Source organism: Phodopus roborovskii, unplaced genomic scaffold, assembly GCF_943737965.1.
Source record: "Phodopus roborovskii unplaced genomic scaffold, PHOROB, whole genome shotgun sequence".
Classification (NCBI taxonomy): domain Eukaryota; kingdom Metazoa; phylum Chordata; class Mammalia; order Rodentia; family Cricetidae; genus Phodopus; species Phodopus roborovskii.
In genome coordinates this window covers 37659424-37679011 of record NW_026126409.1, presented here as the reverse complement: position 1 = coordinate 37679011, position 19588 = coordinate 37659424, and the positions used below count along the sequence as shown (strand labels likewise).

The 19588-nt window shown below is 37.7% G+C and overlaps 1 protein-coding gene across 1 annotated transcript; it reads left to right on the top strand.

Annotated features, from left to right (window-relative positions):
* The first annotated feature begins 561 nt into the window (after positions 1–561).
* Positions 562–19443, top strand: F11 (coagulation factor XI). Its single transcript, XM_051182347.1, has 15 exons — positions 562–631; positions 1567–1622; positions 8101–8263; positions 9615–9721; positions 10383–10542; positions 12189–12298; positions 12625–12784; positions 13201–13310; positions 13403–13562; positions 13640–13755; positions 15411–15579; positions 16524–16699; positions 17788–17883; positions 18280–18419; positions 19054–19443. Exons 2-15 carry the CDS (start codon positions 1568–1570, stop codon positions 19213–19215), a joined length of 1884 nt encoding a protein of 627 aa, XP_051038304.1. The 5' UTR covers positions 562–631; position 1567; the 3' UTR covers positions 19216–19443.
* The last annotated feature ends 145 nt before the right edge of the window (positions 19444–19588 follow it).

The following is a 19588-nucleotide window of genomic DNA, read 5'->3' as shown; positions in this document are numbered from 1 at the left end:
AAAACCAGGAATGTAAGAACAGGACACTCAGTGGTGAGCTGTGTGCTCAGCCTCTGGCCCTTAGCCTCCCTCAGTCCCCAGTGCCTCCAATCCCCAGCATCCAGCTTCTAGGCTCCAGCATCAAGACCCTAGCTTCCTATGTCTCCTCCCTTCACTCTACTGTAAGTGACCAATTCGATCAGATTTCTATATTTACTTTGTCCACTCAGACTGCAGTTGAGCTAGAATTAATGGTGCACTGCTGGCATTTGAAAGCATGATATGTATACCTTTGGCAGGCAGGCACGCTCAATCTGCCAAGGCAAGTTCAGATTCTCTGGCCATCTCGCTGTGTGTTGCTTATTTAAATACACAGCCAAAAGAAAACACACACATTTGGTGTGTTGAAAGAGTGTACAGCTCTCCTGAGGTAGGTTTCATTAGCAGGGACTGAAAGGACATTCTCAGAAACACCAGACCTGCTGAGCATGCTGTGCAAAGACAGGATGTCACACAACAAAGGAAACCAGCACAAGTAACCATTTGAGTAACAGTGTCCTACACGAGATCATTTAGAGAGAAACAAGACTATATCGAAGAAAGAAAACTCCCCACCCGAGGAGTGCAGGAAAGACAGAGGCAGAATCTGCAGGTATGGCTTCAAAACTGAACATTTCTCTTAACCATGTATGTCTAATAGTGTTCCCACATCTGCAATTAGGGCTTGAGTTTTTTCAGTACAGAAAGATTGATTTTTAGAAGGTACCAGATTTTACATTGTGCATATAATTAGCCACTCTCCACAGTCAACTTGAGAGTGGAGGCAAATGGAACACTAGTACTTTGCAGTCAATAAGAACTGTTTTTCAAGAAAAAGAGATTAAAGAGCAATACAGGTCCTGGATATGAGTGTGTGTGTGTGTGTGTGTGTGTGTGTGTGTGTGTGTATTAATAGCCTTTTCATTATTTAGTAGAGCACATACATTTACAAGACCAAGGCAATATTTTAATAAATTTGAAGTATATTTTTAGAACCAGAAATTGTAAGGAGGACAAATATATATATATATATATATGTGTGTGTGTGTGTGTGTGTGTGTGTGTGTGTGTGTGTATTTGTGTGTATTTGTGTGTATATATGTACATATATATGTACATATATATGTACATATATATATATATTCATGTATATAATCAGATAGATTCATAGATAAATAGATACATAGACACATAAGCAGGCAGATGGAGATGAGAACTCAAAACTTGGGGAAAAAAGGAATGAGTTGGAAGAGAAAATAAAGATGGAAAATTGGAGTAGGGAGGGTGTCAGATGGTGGTGACTGGAGGATTTCTTAGCTGTGTGACACCAAAGCTGAGAGAGAGAAGGCAGGTAGAACGAAGTGTCACTTGTGGCTTCTGCAGAACTCCGACAGTATTGAACAGTACACACCCTGCTCAGTGCTGCCTTAACATTAAGGACGAATCCGGTGAGCGGCTCCTCTCATTCTGTGTAAATTCTGGTGTCAGTAAACTATTAATATATTTACACTTTATGTTCTAAAAACATCGACACTCTTCTCTTTGTAGGATGGCTTTGTTACAACAGGTGGTATATTTTATCCTTTTTGCCTCAGTTTCTGGTGGTAAGTGTTGCTTTCTTTATTTTGTAGCAATGTTAAGACTTTTATTAATTATTTGGGGATTTCATACAGTGGACCCTGATCATACTCAGTTCTCCTTCTTCACAGGTCACTCTCCCACCCTTGCACTGCCCCCCCGAAAAGCTCCACCGAGTCCAATTTGTGTTGCCAGTATACTTACTGGAGCATGGTCAAACTCCCAGTGGCCAGCCCCTTAAAGAACACTGAGTCTTCCCCCATGCCTCCACCAGAATCCATCAACTGTGAAGAGCTACATGTCAGCACCTTTATCACAGTTTTTGAGGACTTTCTTCAATATTTACATATGACCTAGAAATAGTTCATTTCCTGGCCTGTAGCATGAGGAGACAGCCTATCTCCATGAAAAGAAATTACAGGGGAGTCCCCACATATTGTGAAATAAGACCCTGCTGCTAAGTCCAGGAAAGGAAGCAAAAAAAAAAAAAAAATCATTATTTTTCAGTCAAGGCTCCCACTTAAGGGGTTCAAAGAAAGAAAGATATTTAAATACAGGATTACAAAGAGACTACACCAATATCATCTGTGTGATAGTTATATCTATCTATAGACTATCTATATCTACCTACATAACACATTGCAATGGTCCCTAAGAGCAATCTCAGAAAGCTGAAGACAAGGCATCTCACTGATATGTTTCCCATAACATTTTCAATCCGTTATGGGAAACACACACACACAAACACACACACCAATTCTGGGCTGAAAATGTTACCAAAATATTAGTGAACAGCTTACACATTTGGTTAATTTAACTATTGAATTTTTTATTAATTACTTAATGTTTAGTAGAATTAACTAGTACAATTGTAAGTGACCCAGTTAATATTGATCATAACAACTTAGTATAAGTACTCTATGCTTATTCTTTATTTAAAATGAAGTTTTAAAAAACTCTTTTACAATTATTTACGTTACATTGAATCTCTGAGACTGTCACTGGCCTTTAACCATAGTAAATTCTTTTCGGTATTGCACTTGTGAAAAGTGGCAAATATAGGTAGGAATTTAAAATAAACTATGCAATATATTAAACTATACAGCTTATAATTTTATTTTCTTTGTGATAAGATTTCTATTTAGGATATTCCTTCATTTTCATTGTTTGAAATTACACTGTTATTTCCTTGGTAAATTGTCAGTAATATCTTGAAATATTTGGGTTTTTGTTGTTGTTTTGTTTTGTCTTTCCAGACATGGTTTCTCTGGGTAGCCCTTGTTGTCCTGGAACTCACTCTGTAGACCAGGCTGGCCTTGAATTCAGAGAGCTACCTGCTCTGCCTCCCAAGTGCTTGGATTAAAGGCATGTGCTTCCACAACCCCACCTTTCTTGACATCTTAAACACTAAATTAAACAACTATGTTGATATATACATGTCATTTATGCATGTAGAAAACACTAATAAATACTGACCCCTGTAAACACTACTTTGTCTGGTCCTGCATGGCTTGGTCCTGAAAACCTGACTGGGGTGACTAGGGCATGAAAGACAGACACACAGACACACAACCAATCTGGGATCAGGTGGGTGTGTTCACTCTGATGGTACAACCTCAACTACAACACAACCACTTGGAACCTCAGTACTTTCATTACATACTGCACAAGGGAAGTGTTAGCTAGTCTGGGTAGGAGGTAATCAAGAAGTCTCAGACTACAGTCACACATGAGGAGGAAGCTGGGCTTATTTTTGTTACAATACCACCAACTTTGGCACTCTCACCAGAAGAAGGTTTTGTCATCCACCTGAGCCTCACCCTGGGGAAAGGCTTTGGTACTACCATGAGTATGAAGCATTGGAGTCCTTGGCATGACTGTATGATGGTAGCCAAGTCAAACAATACACATTCACTAAGGATTTCACCTGCACTTTACACATTCATTCAAGAATTTCTCAGCTTCCCACAAGTCTTCATAAAATTTTAAGGATAAAAATTATACAGAGCATGTTATTCAGTTATAAAAGTACTATGCTAAAAAATAACAAAATTGTAAATAAAAAAATCTCACATGTTGAGCTAAGTATGCATATTCTGAAATTTTATTCATAAAAGAGATTACAATAACATTTTTAATTAAATCTGACATAATTAATATATGGTACATGAAACTTTGGGATGTGATCAAATTGGGGCTGAGATGACCTATAAAAATATATGCATATATATTAGACTAGAGAAAGGGTAAAAACAATGACAATACAACTCAAGAAGGTAGAAGAAAACCAATTCACCAGAGCTAGAAGAAATGAAAAGAAACTAGCAGAAATGAATTAAACAGATGGAAACATAGGTTATAGAAAGTGTGTAAATGCTCTGCATCCTATTACAAAGTGTCAGCGATACCAAGTTCACAGGGACATTCTGAGATTTACAAGAATTTTTGTTTATGAATATATACAAATTGACAAAATGCTATCCATTGTAAGCACAACATGCTTGAAATCAAAGAACTGAAAACTCGAGGGTTGTGAGTCCCCTAGGTGGGGCTATATAGCAAGACTCTATCTCAAAAATCATTTCAAAATTTGCTGTACCAAACAATCCAACTCATACATTAGAGAAAAATAAACAGGAGGCTGGAGAAACTGCTCAGCAGATAAGAGCATCTACTGATCTCACATAGGACCCCTGTTCAATCCATAGCACCCATGCTAGGTGGTTTGCAACCTCCTATGACTCTAGCTTCCAAGAATCTAACACCCTCTCCTGGTGTCTGTGGGCACACACACACACCTGTGACACACATACAACCACAATAAAAAGTTTTTAAAATCTTTATTTGTAAAGAAAGAAAACTGAAGGACATTACATAATGTGGCAAAGTTTGGTTAATTCAAAGAATGAGAAGTTACATTAATAAAAAAAATATCAATAGATAAACTACATTTGTGGGTAGACACCAAAGACGTGGAAGCAGGGACTCCAACAGAGATTTGTTTTCATGTGTGTATAACACTCTTAGGAATGGCAGGTGCAGGGTAAAAAGCATGTGGGCATTTGAAGCACACTCATCTATTCCATACCACAACCTGAGTATTCATCAATAATTGATTAAGCAAAATATAGTATTACAGTATGCACATACAATGGAATATTATTCAGCATTAAAGGAAGGAAATTCTAGCACATACTATGATGTGGCTGAATATTCACTGCGTTATACTAAATGAAATAAGTTATTTACAAGTGAGCATATGTGTGATTCTGCTTATATAAGGTCCCCAGGGAAGCCAGTTTCAGAGAAACAGGAGACAGAAGAGATGTGACCAGCAGTTAGTGCTAATGGTCATTTAATGAATACAGCATTTCAGCTGGAAAAGCTGAAGGACTTCTAGAATGGTAGTAATTGTACATAATGTAAATATACTTAACTCCACGGCACTATATACTTGAAAAATGCTAAGGTAGCAAATTTTGTCATATATATTTTTCTACAGGAAAACAAAACTAAAATACTTTAAGACATCAATACATACAGCAAAATTTTATTTCATAAATATTTATCTAATATTTGATATTTTTATTTTTAATTAAACTTTACTCATAACAAAATAGTTTAGCAAACTTGGAAGAGAACTTTTCCAATGACTACATGGTAGCTTAAAACAAACAAACAAAAAAAAATAGAAACGTTCAAACCAAAATTTTCGAGAAATCTCATACATAATGGTGACTAAAATATTAAGATCTAAGGAATTGAGGGTAAGGCAAGACATCCTTACAACAACAAACAACAAAAAGAGATAATGCAATTATCTTTAGTATGTTGACTTAGAGTCCTTCATGTATAATCGACTTTTAGTTTTCTGTGAAGTCTCATTATATATTTCTATTTTTCTCACAGCCTCATCACCAACGGTATTATTCACAACAACCACATTAGGGAGTACTGATATGGGATGTCCTTGTGTATGCTGCAAATATGTGTTGCTTTTATTGGTTGATGAATAAAGCTGTTTTGGCCTATCCCATGGCAGAATATAGCTAGGCAGGAGAGAGAAGATGGAATCAGGAGATGCTGTGTATCTGCCAAAGAAGTAACATCCTGGATCATTACTAGTAAACAGCCTTGTGGCAATTCACAGATCAATAGAAAATTGGTTAATTTATAAGAGAGAACTAGCCAGTAATATGTCTGAGCCATTGACCAAACAATAATAATTTAGTATTAGCCTCTGAGTGAGTATCTCATAAGTGGCTTCAGTCCAGTGGAACTGGCCAGGGCAGAGAAAAACTTCCAACTACAAAGTATGCCTAGGTGTCCCTCAGTAGATGAATGTGTATGGAAAATGCTGAACATCCAAACACTGGCAGAGGGATGTTCTGCTTTTAGCTCAGAAAGTTTATTTCGTTTTTATTAATTCTTTGAGGATTCCATATAGTATGTTTTGCTCACATTCACCCCAAACTCCTCACATATCCATCCCCCATTCCATACTCACCCAACTTTGTGTTCTATTTTTTTTTTTTAAATTTGGCCACAATGAATAATGAAATCATACCATTTGTAAGAAAGTGTGTACAACTGAGATCATCATATTAAGTGAAATATGTCAGACTGGATGTCACATTTTTTTCAAACTTGAGGATTTTAGACTTTATATAAATACATAAAATTATGTGTTTATGCCATAAAAGTTGAAGTGAGACTCTCTGGGTCTTGGAGTCTAGGGAAACGAAAGAGAATAGAAGGAAGGATAAAAATGGGAACAAATGGACAATGAACATAGTCAAAATACATTATACATATGTATGAAATGTCCTGTGAAATCTACCACTAAGTGCAAGGAATTTATGCCAATAAATGTTTTGAGAGAATGTCTATTACCACTTCTCTTCAACATTATATGAGTGATTCTACTTGCCACAGAAATGAATGTAAAAGGAGCTAAAAGTCAGAGAAAGATGGAGATTAACTCATTGTTCCCATAAAATATTATTATGCACATAGAAAGATTCAAAGTAATGAAGACACTGATTAATTTAGGCAGATCAGCAAGGAGTCTAAGTATTGATTCAATGTACCTTTAGAAATGGTGGCACATGCTTATAATCTTAGGATTCGGGAGGTAGGGACCACATTTGAGGCCTTATCCCAAGCTCTTTCATTCAAATCCTTCAATGTACAAATAGCAGCCAATGTTCACCAGTACTAATATAGGAATATACTGAGATTATGGAAATCAATATTATAAAGTAATTGATTAAAATAGTGGCTATTTCTTCCCTTCATGGATTCCTTCAGCAGCTATATAAGTGCTGTGGAGTTTATGCTATGAATGCTGTTTCTAGATGCATGAACTTAAAATACATACGATTGTGGAGGAAATTAATTACATTGAAGTATGATCAGAATGGAAAATATTCAATAAGATTTACTTGTGGTTTTGAGTAACATGCTATGTGAAAAGATTTAGTGGTGAGCCTAAAACTGAACAGAAATTACCAACAAACTGATGATGAGTCATAATGATATGACTGGCTGTCATGGTGATAGATACATCATACTACAATTATCAATCTAGTTAGGTGCTTGCATTAATAATATAGGTAATTACCACATCTACATAGGGGTCAGTGAAAAACCAGGTGAGGTTTTGTGAGCTGGTTGACTACCTAAGCCTTATGAGGCTCACATGGCAGCTTTGACATGTCCTCTCAAGACATTTACTGATGGTTGTTACAACAGTACATATTTGAGTTAGAATTTATTCTTTCTGAAATATTTCCACAAGAGTTTGATAATTATTTTTAATGTTATAAAGAAAAATGTATTAGAAGTATATCTCCATGAGGACATATGACTTCATGAAGAACTATAACCTTCTATTCAGTCACTAGGGAATAGTTCAATAGGTCACATACCATATGGATTATTATTTTTTCCAGCAACAAAGAACTTTTATATTTCATGCACTTTGGCTTTTTATAAGTAAAACTTTTCTGAGGTTTTAACTAAATATTATTCAAGATTTTTTCCTGGACTCTATACTTCTTGCTGGTAAATGAGTCCATTTTTAATGTTAGTTAACATGACATTATATGAGAGGCCATCATCAGTCTTGGCTTTTACTATGCTTCAGTGTTGAAGCAATGAATTAAGGAAAACATGGCAAGCCCTTGCTAACATGGAGTGGTTTCCTGAAGATCATGTTTTGCCAGCCAACAGCTGAAAAAAAACAGAATTTCTTCCATAGCCTTCCTAAGACTATCACTCACAGATGTGATGTAACTGAGGCCAATATGTGGTTTGTGGCTTTATTTCCATCTGGGGCTGTTCACTAAAGAGGCTAACCTAAGAGCATGTATTGATCTGATACCCAAGTTCGGGCACATTTTACAGGAAGTAGGTGTGCTAGCGTTGACTTTATCAGATCATCTAATGGGGTAGGTGCCTACCAAAATCCACACTAATGTGTACCCACTGGCTTCATCACAGAGTGCATCACTAAGCTCTTCAGAGACACCTGCTTTCAAGGAGGTGACATAAGTACAGTTTTCACGCCCAGTGCGGAGTACTGCCAACTGGTCTGTACCCACCACCCACGGTGCTTGCTGTTCACATTCATGGCTGAGTCATCTTCAGATGATCCTACCAAATGGTAACTGTTTATGTTTCTCTGAAGAGGAATTAATATCAGAGGGAGTTACTTACAAATGCCAATTACCTCCTCACAAATCCCCTTTGTCATTTTATGAAATGTGATGTTACTAGCTGGAAAAATGAATTTTCTTTCCATTGAAATACTAAATATCACATAAAGGATGCCTAGGTACATTAGAAAGACAAAACAAAAACAAACAAACAAACAAAAAACCAACTGTAATGCCTCTACCTCTTGAGATCTCAATGTTAAGGTCACATTCTCTCTCTTTTACATTTTGTCTTATATTTGTTTTTTTGCTGCTATTTGTTAATGATATCATCTAGAACCTCTAACCATTCAATTAGAAAAAATGTTTATAAAAATACAGTGAAAATATTACAACAATCTCCTGCTCTCTCTAATACCCTATCATATTTGCTTTGCCTATCTATATGTATTCACAGCTAAATACTGAAAATGTCTTTAAAATATAGCCGTGTACCTCTAAATACATCAACATGCATTGCACAACAAAGTGTAAGAAGCTTAACAAAGTTACCCCCCACTATTACATACTTCAAATATTATTTATAGCACCTAATTAAGTTTTCATTGAATTTCACAGGTTTCCTATGGCTTTGTCTCTCTACTCATTTGTTTTTTAAATATTAGGCATTCCATCCATTTCTGTCTTTAAGCTTAACTTGAAATTTAATATATAAAGTTTTATGAACAAATTAAATTTTGCCACTATCTATTTGTTGTTGCAGGATTCACAGATATTTACATAGTGCTATAAACACAAATCATTCTTCTGAATTCTAGAGCAGATTGGCAAGCCTATTATTATGAACAAAGCCAGGAATAAAGCTTTAGCTTTTTGTTGGACCAAATGTAAATAGAAGAACAATCTGGTTTGAACAACATTTAAAAAAATGAATCTTATATTTTTGGTTGTGAGCCTAGCCTTTAATGGCTGATCCATCTCTCCAGCCCCCAGCACTTGGGAGGCAGAGGCAGGTGGATCTCTGTGAGTTCAAGGCCAGCCTGGTCTATAGAGCTACACAGATAAATTCTGTCTCTAAAAACCAAATAGCACATTGACAACACAGAACTGGTAGATTTTTAACAAATTTTTGAAACAGTTCAGAGTCCACCCATTCCTGTTCCTGTCCTGTTGGAGAGGAGGGTCATATGTGTTCTTTTAAATGTAGGGATGTTGAAATAAAAATCAAGGTCAGAATCTTGTTAAGTAAACATTTGCTTTGGCATGAGACCCAGGGGTTTGCTTCCTTCTCTTTGACCTTAGGATCATGAAAACATGAATTCCCACTGAGTAATGTTATTTTATTTTTCAAAACAACAGGTTTGCTTGCATACTGAAGGACAGTGTCACAGAATCGCTGCCAATGGTGAATATGACAGGTGCAGTTTCTGGATATTCCTTCAAGCAATGCCCTCAACAATTAAGTGGTAAGATTTCTTATCGAATGTAATAAACACTAGCCATTATAATTGATACATGCAATTGTTTCAGATACAGTTTTGTGCCATAAAATAAAACACTGCTGTCTAGAATTAAGCTTCCTGACTAAGGAACGATCTTCTCACATGGAGTAGAGCATGAGGCTGTCTCTTTCTCCTCCCCATAAGCTCTCTGCCATCCATTAAATCTCATGGAGGCATGTCAGCCACTCAGTTCTCGTTTACTTCTCCCTCCCCAGTCTAAAATTGTAAATAAAAGCCCTTATTATAGATACTAATTCAAACCAAAGGTAAATAACTCAAGACTGAAATGGCACGTGGCTTAATAGTGAATGAGTGTTTTTCAATAAATTAATTAGTGAATCAATTAGTCAATGCAGTTTAGGCACTAGGTCAGAAAGACAAAATACAAATTTACAAGTTTAATGTTGTTCTGGTATAAGAAGGACATTGGCCTCGCCAAAATACCTTTCAATGGAAGTGGGAATTATGTAGAGTGAAACAAAACTTACCTGCAGTGAGACAGAACTTCATGGGAAAGCAGGAGAGAAATGAAAAGCCTAAGTCAAGAGGACCAGTTGCTGAGGCAACACTGCAGTAGCTGCCCCTGGATTCTGGCGGTGCTTGAATTTTCTGCTTTTATTTCCAGCGTGCAGCAAAGGTGTGTATGTGGACCTAGACATGAAGGGCATGAATTATAACAGTTCTGTTGTGAAGAATGCTCGGGAATGCCAAGGGAGATGCACGAATGATGCTCATTGCCAATTTTTCACATATGCAACAGGGCGTTTTCACAGTGTGGAGCATCGGTGAGTGAGCTGGGGCAGGAGCTCCAGGGTACAAGAGGGCAGGGGGAGGGGGGGATGGATGCGGGGGAAGAGAGGAGACAGGATGCGGGGAAGAGAGGAGACACACAGTTCCCTTAGTTATTTTCATCAACTTGAAGCTTGAAGCCTACATTTTCTTAACCCCACCAAAGACATTTGCATAACAGCAATCACTGCTTTGTCATAAAAAGTTCATCAAGTGTCTAATTGGCAATCGTTTTAAGATTTTATTCAGGGCTGGAAGGGGGTTCAATGTGTAAACGCACTGGCTTTGCAAGCATGAGAACCTGAGTTTGGATCCCAGTGCCCATATAAAAGTCACATGTGCTTGGGGCCTAGGGACAGGGTAAGGGGACAGAGATAAGAGGATTTGGGGGGGGGGCTCACTGGTCAGCTCAAGGTTTAATAAAAGATTCTGTCTCTCATTAAAGTCCTCCTTGGACTTCCTGTTTACATTTGCATACTCACATACCACACACACACACACCACGTACAACACATATAGTGCAGCCTCACAGATTCTGTATTTCAATGACACTGCTAAAAAGCACCCATATTCTTCTGCTATATCTGAACTCACTTCAAAAGCACTATAGATTTACACTGTAATTTTAAGAGAGCTGCAACTGGTTTGGCTGTCAGTGTTCTTCCCAGTCTAACAAATATCGTAGTAGTCCTGACCTAAAGAATCGAAAACAAAATCCACATATGTATCTAGCTAACTTTACAGTTCTATTCCTTTCCTAGGATGCAGTAATTGAAGCCCATGCACAAAATTTTATAGTTTCTTATGGGATTTTGAAACCTTCTAGGAAGAAATCTATTGCATAATAATATAAAAGTGAACTGTTTACTAATGACTAGATCTGCATTTGAGCTTTAAATTTTTATTAGAAAATTGTATGATTTGTTCTTTTTAAATTATTGTGTGTGGGGGTCTGGGGGGAGTGCTGTGTGCATAGATGCACATATGTTTCAGGCAACTGGAGAGGCCAGAAGAGCTATCTCTCCAGCTCCCAAGATTCATTTTTAGATTTAGGAATCTTTGATACAATCCAGATTTGCACAATAAACTACATTTTTATAGTTGGATTTTAACATTACTATTCATATTCTGTTCTCCACAATTTTGAAAAAGAAATGGATAGGAAGCAAGGCATTAAAGGTGTATTTAAAAACCAGTAATAAAAAATGGAAAATAGCCTTCTATGGTTCTCTTTACTTCCCCTCAGAGGACAATTTTTATGTCTTAGAAATCTAAGAATCTTAGAATGTGAACCACCAGCCAGGAAAATGTTCCTCGGATTTATAAAAAGGCATACTTAGAGGGCTAAAGTTACAAAGAACTGGAGAAATGACCCATTTACACACTTCACCCTCACACCACATCAGGTCTCTCTGGTTGTCTATTCACTGACGAGATAACATTGTTCCTGAGTCAGGGCCACCATGTGGGTAGAGCAGCTGCTGCCAGCACTCAACCTGCCAACTAGCCCTGCAGGTGAACACTCCTCAGAGTAATTCCTTTATTATTACAGCTATTTCCTCCCTGCAGATGGTAATTTCTTATCCTTTTGTGCTTTTGTATACTCGGAAAGAATAATATTTTCCATTTTTGTTTTATTCAGTAACACTTGTCTTTTGAAGTATACCCAAATGGGGACACCAAGCAGAATAACAAAGGTCGGTAATGTGGTATCTGGATTTTCACTGAAGTCCTGTGGACTCTCTAACTTGGGTAACTATTGTTTTCTCAATGAGGTATTTGCACCATTAAGTCTTTAGAAAGCTGAGGATGTGAGCAACAGGTCAAACTTTGAAAACAGTTGATGCCCACTAATGAAGCAGAACTTGTGACCTTCCATTGTCTTCATGTGAAATGGGTCATTATGTTCTGGAAAGAACTTCTTAAATTTCAAATAATAATCAGTTAAATTGTTTTATAAATAAAAAATAAAGATCTTTGGATGAACTTTCTATTTTAATATAATGAACAAACATTGTCTGGGATGTCTATGATGTTGCTGGTGCCCTGACTTCCTAACAGTTTCTTCTGTTGTGCAGCTTGCATTAGGGACATTTTCCCTAATACGGTGCTTGCAGACACTAACATTGACAGCATGTTGGCTCCAGATGCCTTTGTCTGTCGCCGCATTTGTACTCATCACCCCAATTGTTTGTTTTTCACATTCTTTTCCCAAGACTGGCCAAAAGAATCTCAAAGGTAAGAAGTTGCCATTAAGAGTGATTTGTTCTCCAAAACAAAAAACAAAAAACAAAAAACAAAAAACAAAAAAAAAAAAAAAAAAAAAAAAAAAACAGCCGATAAAAATGTGCTGCATAATTAAGATAGGAGATACCTAAGTAGCAAGCAAATTCCAGACTCTTTGAGACAGGCAAGGCCTGTTGAAAGAAACAACATCAAGGGGATGCTCTGGAAATGCTGACAATAGGGCAAGTTCCAAGATGCTTTGAAAAGAGACATACAGTTTATGGGATGTGACTTGATGTTTCAAGAGAGGTAGTAGGGACAGGGTTGCTATTAACTGCCAATGTGAGCTAACTTTCTATGTACATGGTAGCAGTGTTCTTTCTGTCTTAATACATGATTTATTTGTACATCCCCCATTTGTCCCGTAGACATCTTTGCCTCCTAAAAACCTCTAAAAGTGGATTCCCAAGCTCACGAATTACAAAGAGCAACGCCGTTTCTGGCTTCAGTCTCCAGCACTGCAGGCATAGCACCCCAGGTAAACAGTGAAGGACAATCCTGACAATCCTGAGGAGATGGGTGAGTGTGAAGGCTACACGTTTCAAACCTGCCATGTACTTGGTTGTCTAGTATTCTGCCATCCCTCCTTTCACAATGACACTGATTTCTTGGGAGAAGAACTGGACATTGTTGAAGTAAAAGACCACGAAACCTGCCAAAAAATGTGCACCAATGCTGTCCGCTGCCAATTTTTTACTTATTCCCCATCGCCAGGCTCTTGCAATAAAGGGAAGTAAGACAAGAGTCAGGTGGAAGTGTTTGGAGCACCTCTCTGTAGATTGCATTATGCTTAAACTGTTTTGTTTTCAACCATAGGGGCAGATGTTACTTAAAACTTTCTTCAAATGGATCTCCAACTAGGATACTTCATGGAAGAGGAGGCATCTCTGGATATACATTGAGGCTGTGCAAAATGGATAATGGTGAGTATTTGAAAAGATGCAACCTACGGAAAATATTCAACTGAATGTATTGACAAAAAGCAAGCAAACAACAACCACTAACGGGTGGAAACAGTGGCACAAGCCTATAATCCCTGAACTCTGGAGGCTGAGGCAGAAGAATCAGAAGTTTGAGGGCAAGTTAGATTAAATAGCAAGATCCTGTATCAAAACCAACAACTAAAATAGACACAAAAGAGAGATAATTTGAAAGTTAACAAGTTCGGAAGTTTTCCTTTATTTGTTTGCCCAAGTTTCCTAGAGTTTAAGCATATGAACCAATTCTTCATTAAATTCTACATAAATTGAATATGTCTTAATCTATACTTATTATCCATTGATCTATCTACCTTTTTATAGATAAACAGATATATAGAATATTTATTTAGCCATTTCAGGAAGCATTTCCTGGAGAGATAGACCTAGATGGCTGATTTTTGTTTTCAAGATCCCCATCCCCACCAAATTGCTTTTGTTTTGTTTTCTCAGTGATTAAACTATCAACCAGTGCACTAATTAAATAATTCATTTTTCTTACCACTAGTTTTTTTCAGTGAAACATAAACAATGATTCTATATATTGTGTCATTCCCATGTTATGATGCCCTGTAAAATGTGATCTGAGATTTAATTAATCACTAATTGTGACTAATTAATCACTTCTTGTGACAGTTTTAGAAATACAAATTCTTTTGTGTCAGATCATTTGCTATGCTAGAAGGTAACTTAGTCCTCAACTTCTGAAAAGCTGATTTATATAGCACATTCAGATGTTCTGTCTCAGCATTTCTGATGCCCTAAACAGAAAACAAGTCTTCCTAGAATTCAGAGGCTTGATGACAATCTCTGGGTGGCACACACCTCTTTAGAAAGTGAATTAAGTTGTAGCTCATACATTCTCCGTTTTCCTTGTTATAAATTTACCTAATAAAAAGGAACATCCAAAGCAAATATAGTCTTCATTCTATTTCTTAGTGGTAGAGAGGACAATCAGAAAATACTTTTAAGTGGTATGGGCATGCTTTAAAAAACTGAGATTGAGAATTGACACCTTGAGAAATTGAAGATTCCTTTTCCCATCCTTTCTGCCCTCATTGTGTTCTTCTCTTTTGAATTTATGGACTCTGGCCTGTGGTGGTGAGAGAATATATCAGGTTGATAGCTAGAGGAGAAAATATGGAGGACAATAAAACTGTATGTCCTTTCAGTCTGCCTTCTGATGTGTAAATTAGAGAAACGGTTTGCACTGTACGGTATTAGACTACATGGAGAGGGCACATCCAATGGAGGTGTTTGTCATAGATATACTGCCGTTGGTCTCCAATGTAATTTGACTTTCTAAAGACACCTAGCAATGCCACTAAAAGAAGTATTTCCTTATCCCAAATGCAGTGTAGAGCACTGTGTGTTTTCTGAATTCTGCATAAACTAATGGACCAGACATCAAGATGCAACTTCTACTCAAGGTCTTCATTAAGTTGCTGATGGTGTGTCCTAGTTGTTGCCCATTCACTAACCTTGTAAAGATTACTTTCCTGCTTATAGGATGAAAGGTTGCCTAGAGAGTTCTCAAGTAACAGAAGAATCCATGGCCATTGATCCCTAGGCAACCACTCACCACACCCCTTCTGTTGTAGTGTGTACAACCAAAATCAAGCCTAGGGTTGTTGGAGGAACTGCATCTGTTCATGGTGAGTGGCCGTGGCAGGTGAGCCTGCATATTACCTCACCTGCCCAGGGACACCTGTGTGGAGGCTCCATCATTGGAAACCAGTGGATATTGACAGCTGCCCATTGCTTCTCTGGGTTAGTACTATCGCTATTCTCCTTGGGTCATCATCATCACATGGAGATAAAATCTGGGACTCTCATCGTAGCAGACACACACTTTGGAAATATAGATGATCCTGTTTACGAAATGAATTCTCTCTCTGTGAAGAGAGCCAACTACACGGAAGAGTCAGTCACTCGTCATCAGGCAGCATTAGAACAGGTGCTGGCACAGACCATTTTCATTCCATGCAAATGATTTCCAAAGGCTTTCTTTCCTTTCCTTTCCTGTGAAGAGGGCCAGAATGAAGCTCACAATTTCCTGCTCTTTGAGTCATGTTCTCTCTTTCTCTGCCTCCAAACACAAAGAGTTCAGCACACACAAAACTGGATCCCTTACTTTCATTATTTTCAGTATCACCAAACGTAGATGTTTTAACAGGGCAAGTGTGTTTCCCAAGGAAATGTGGCTGAGAAAATCCCTCTTTGCTACTTTCAATCTCTTCTCAGTTGTTTTCAGACAGAGTTTACAAGTTTATTTGGTTTTCTTCCCTTTTTCTTTTCTCTTTATTTATTTATTTGTTTGTTTGTTTGTTTGTTTTTGCACCATGCATGCATGTACTCATAACCTAATGCTACACTTCAGGTCAGTAGTCTGCTTTAGATCTCACATGAGGAAATGCAGAAAGTGCATGTGATTTTTTTTTTCCTGTCAGTGACAAAGTTGAGAATAAAATCCAGCTCTTCCTGGCCTTGTGGGTGTGCAAGAGAATAGAGAGACCATTAATGTGTTCAATATAAATATTATCCAGTGCTTTCTTTGTAGGGGAAATATTCTAAAAATAAAATTTTTAGAATAAAATCACTTTTTTTTCACTTAAAGGGGTATTGATTACAGAGTACAAATAATCACAAAACACAAATATCTGGGAATTTCCTAGTGACCGATTTTGTTTTTCACTCTGTTGTTTATTTCTTAGGGTAGAGATGTATAAAAACCTGCGTGTCTATGGTGACATTGTAAACCAATCAGAAGTAAACGAAGATACTGCTTTCTTTAGAGTTCAAGAAATAATAATTCATGATCAATATAAGATGGCAGAAAATGGGTATGATATTGCCCTGTTGAAACTGGAATCAGCCATGAATTACACAGGTATATAGAATTTTAGATGGAAAGTGACCTAGATAAAACTTTCAACCTTAGAGGAACCACAGTGTCATCTGCCAGGCCCATGCTACACCAAGACAAGGAAAGGTCTGAAAAGATTGCCTCACTCTGTTGAAGCTTGTGGTCTTGCCTTAGAATACTGGATCATACTCTGAAAGCGCAGGTGAAGATACTTGTCTTCGTGCTTCAGGCATATAGAAAGACATCATTTTATAAAATACAGAAATAATAAAAATAATGTAGATTGGCATTCTGCTTCAGGGACAAAAGTCTTGACAGTAGGATTAAGCAAATACAGAATATTAGACTTCTTTAAAATGAAAGTTTGTGTGAAGTATGTCTTATCCTTCTCTTGTCCCTTCCACTTTGGAAGCATTTATTTATTTATTTATTTATTTATTTATTTATTTATTTATATGTGCATTGGTGTTTTCGTTGCATGTGTCTAGGTGAGGGTGTCAGGTCCTCTGGAACTTGAGTTACAGACAGGTATGTGGGTGCTGGCCATTGAACCCAAGTCCTCTGGAATGGCAATCAGTGCTCTTAACCATCATGCCATCTCTCTAGCCCCCACTTGGGATGTTTTATATACAACACTGAGCACAAGACATGAAAATATATGAGAAAAGGATAACATGAATATCATAGACAGAGAAAGCACAAATAAAGTCAAGTGAAATAATAATCCTTTCTGGGGAAGTGATTGGTTTGGCTTCTTTCTGTGTTAACCAGCTTTTCATCAGTAACAAATTACCTGATGTAACTACCTTGTCAGGAAGAAAGTTAATCTGGGCTCCCACCTGGGGTTGGGGGCCTCTGCTGGAGTCCTTGGTGAGGAATGTGCAGAGGAGTCAACTATTTACATCATGGATGCTGGAAAGAAGATAGAGAGAAAAGAAGGGCTGGAGTCCTAATATGAAGGGCACACCCTCTGTGACCTAATGTCCTTCCAGAGGACCCACCTTCTACCATCTCCAAGTAGTGTCACAGACTGGAGTGAAGTCTGCCAAATATGGGCCTTTGGGGAACACTTCAGATTCAAACTGATGACTAAAGTATGATTTCACAATTAGATTCTCAGCGGCCGATATGCCTACCATCTAAAGGAGATAGGAACGTAGTGTACACAGAGTGCTGGGTGACTGGATGGGGATACACCAGGTCACGAGGTAACAAAGGAGTCAGTATCTCTGCTCTATCCTAAAATTGAAAAGCAATATAACTTAACCAATATATCTGACTAAAAATATTAAATATGATTAACCCTCTCCAAAAACTATTTTAACTGAAGACTTTTAGTATGAGACCTAACACTCTATGTAAAAGTTCGAGCTGAGTTTCTAATTATTTTGCCTGAAAAGAAATTCTACTTAGTGTCATAATTAATTTTAAACTTTATAACATTAATAAAAATATATACACACTAGTGGAAATGATGTCTTCTTCATACTCTGAAATTATACAAGTTAATTAAGCTTAGTAACTTTTCCTTCTATATTTTCATGTAAAATTTTGACTTTTAAATATAATTGTACACGCTAAACCACTAAAATGACCTTTTTCAGGCGAAATACAAAGTACTCTCCAGAAAGCCAAGATACCATTGGTGTCAAATACAGAATGCCAGACAGGATACAGAGATCATAAAATAACCAACAAGATGATCTGTGCAGGATATAAAGAGGGGGGCAAGGATGCATGCAAGGTAAGAGTGTCACAGCCCATCAGCTCTGTCAGATTGGAGTGAGTGCTTCAAGAATATTTAAAAACAGTTCCATCATCGAGCACTGTCCTAGTTTGCTTCCTGTCGCTGTGGTGAAACACCAGCCAAACATAGCCCAGGGAAGGAAAGGGTTAATTGTGCTATCAGGCTACAGCCCACCACAGAGGGAAGTCAAGGAATCTGAGACTGGAACCTTGAGTTGGGAGCTATAGCAGAGGCAGTAGAGGAATAATGCTTACTGGTTTATCCTAGGCTCATGATCAGGGACTTTTCATTTGTAAAAATTTGTTTATCAATTAGCAATCAGGAAAATGTCCCAGGGGCATGCCCACATATCAATCTGATGATGGCAGTCCCTCAGCTGGAGGCCCCTCTTCTCAGGTTGTGTGAGCCTGATGACTCAGATTAGCCAGTATCACAAGCAGGACACATATGTGGTGGGTTTTATGTAAACTAAAACCTAAGATAGAAAAGCTGGAGGAAGGTAAGCAATTGGATGTTTAGATGCTTGTGAAAGGGCCAGAATTTTAGGTAAAGTAGCTGTGAATAATACTTATTTAATACAAGGAAGTATCTGAATGATCCATGCATGTCTCCTTTCCTCCCCCTTTCTCAGGGTGACTCTGGTGGGCCACTGTCCTGTAAACACAATGGTGTCTGGCACTTGGTGGGCATCACGAGCTGGGGTGAAGGCTGTGGTCAAAAGGAAAGGCCAGGTGTCTATACCAATGTGGCCAAGTTTGTGGACTGGATTTTGGAGAAAACTCAAACAGTATGAAAGAATTCAATAGGTATCATTTGGTGGCCCTGGAAGATTAGTCCACAAGAGGGGGCTTGGTGCCACCGGTGAAGACAATGGGATGCTACATCCTCCTCTAACAAACTGAAGGGGCTTGAAGGATGTAAGAGGATACAGAAAGAAAACATATTTTCCTAACTCCTGATCTGTGAGAATCATAGATCGCTTTCAACATCCAGCTTCTACTCAATGAAGCAAGAGGATTTTTTTTTAAAGGATAAAAATATAACAGATATACCAAGAAAGTATCAAGTAGTGGTGCTGTTTGCCTTTCGGTCTCTGGGACAAATAACTGAAGCAGTTCATGGGAGGAAAGACTTTCCTTACCCACTCTTCCAGAGGTTTCAGCTTA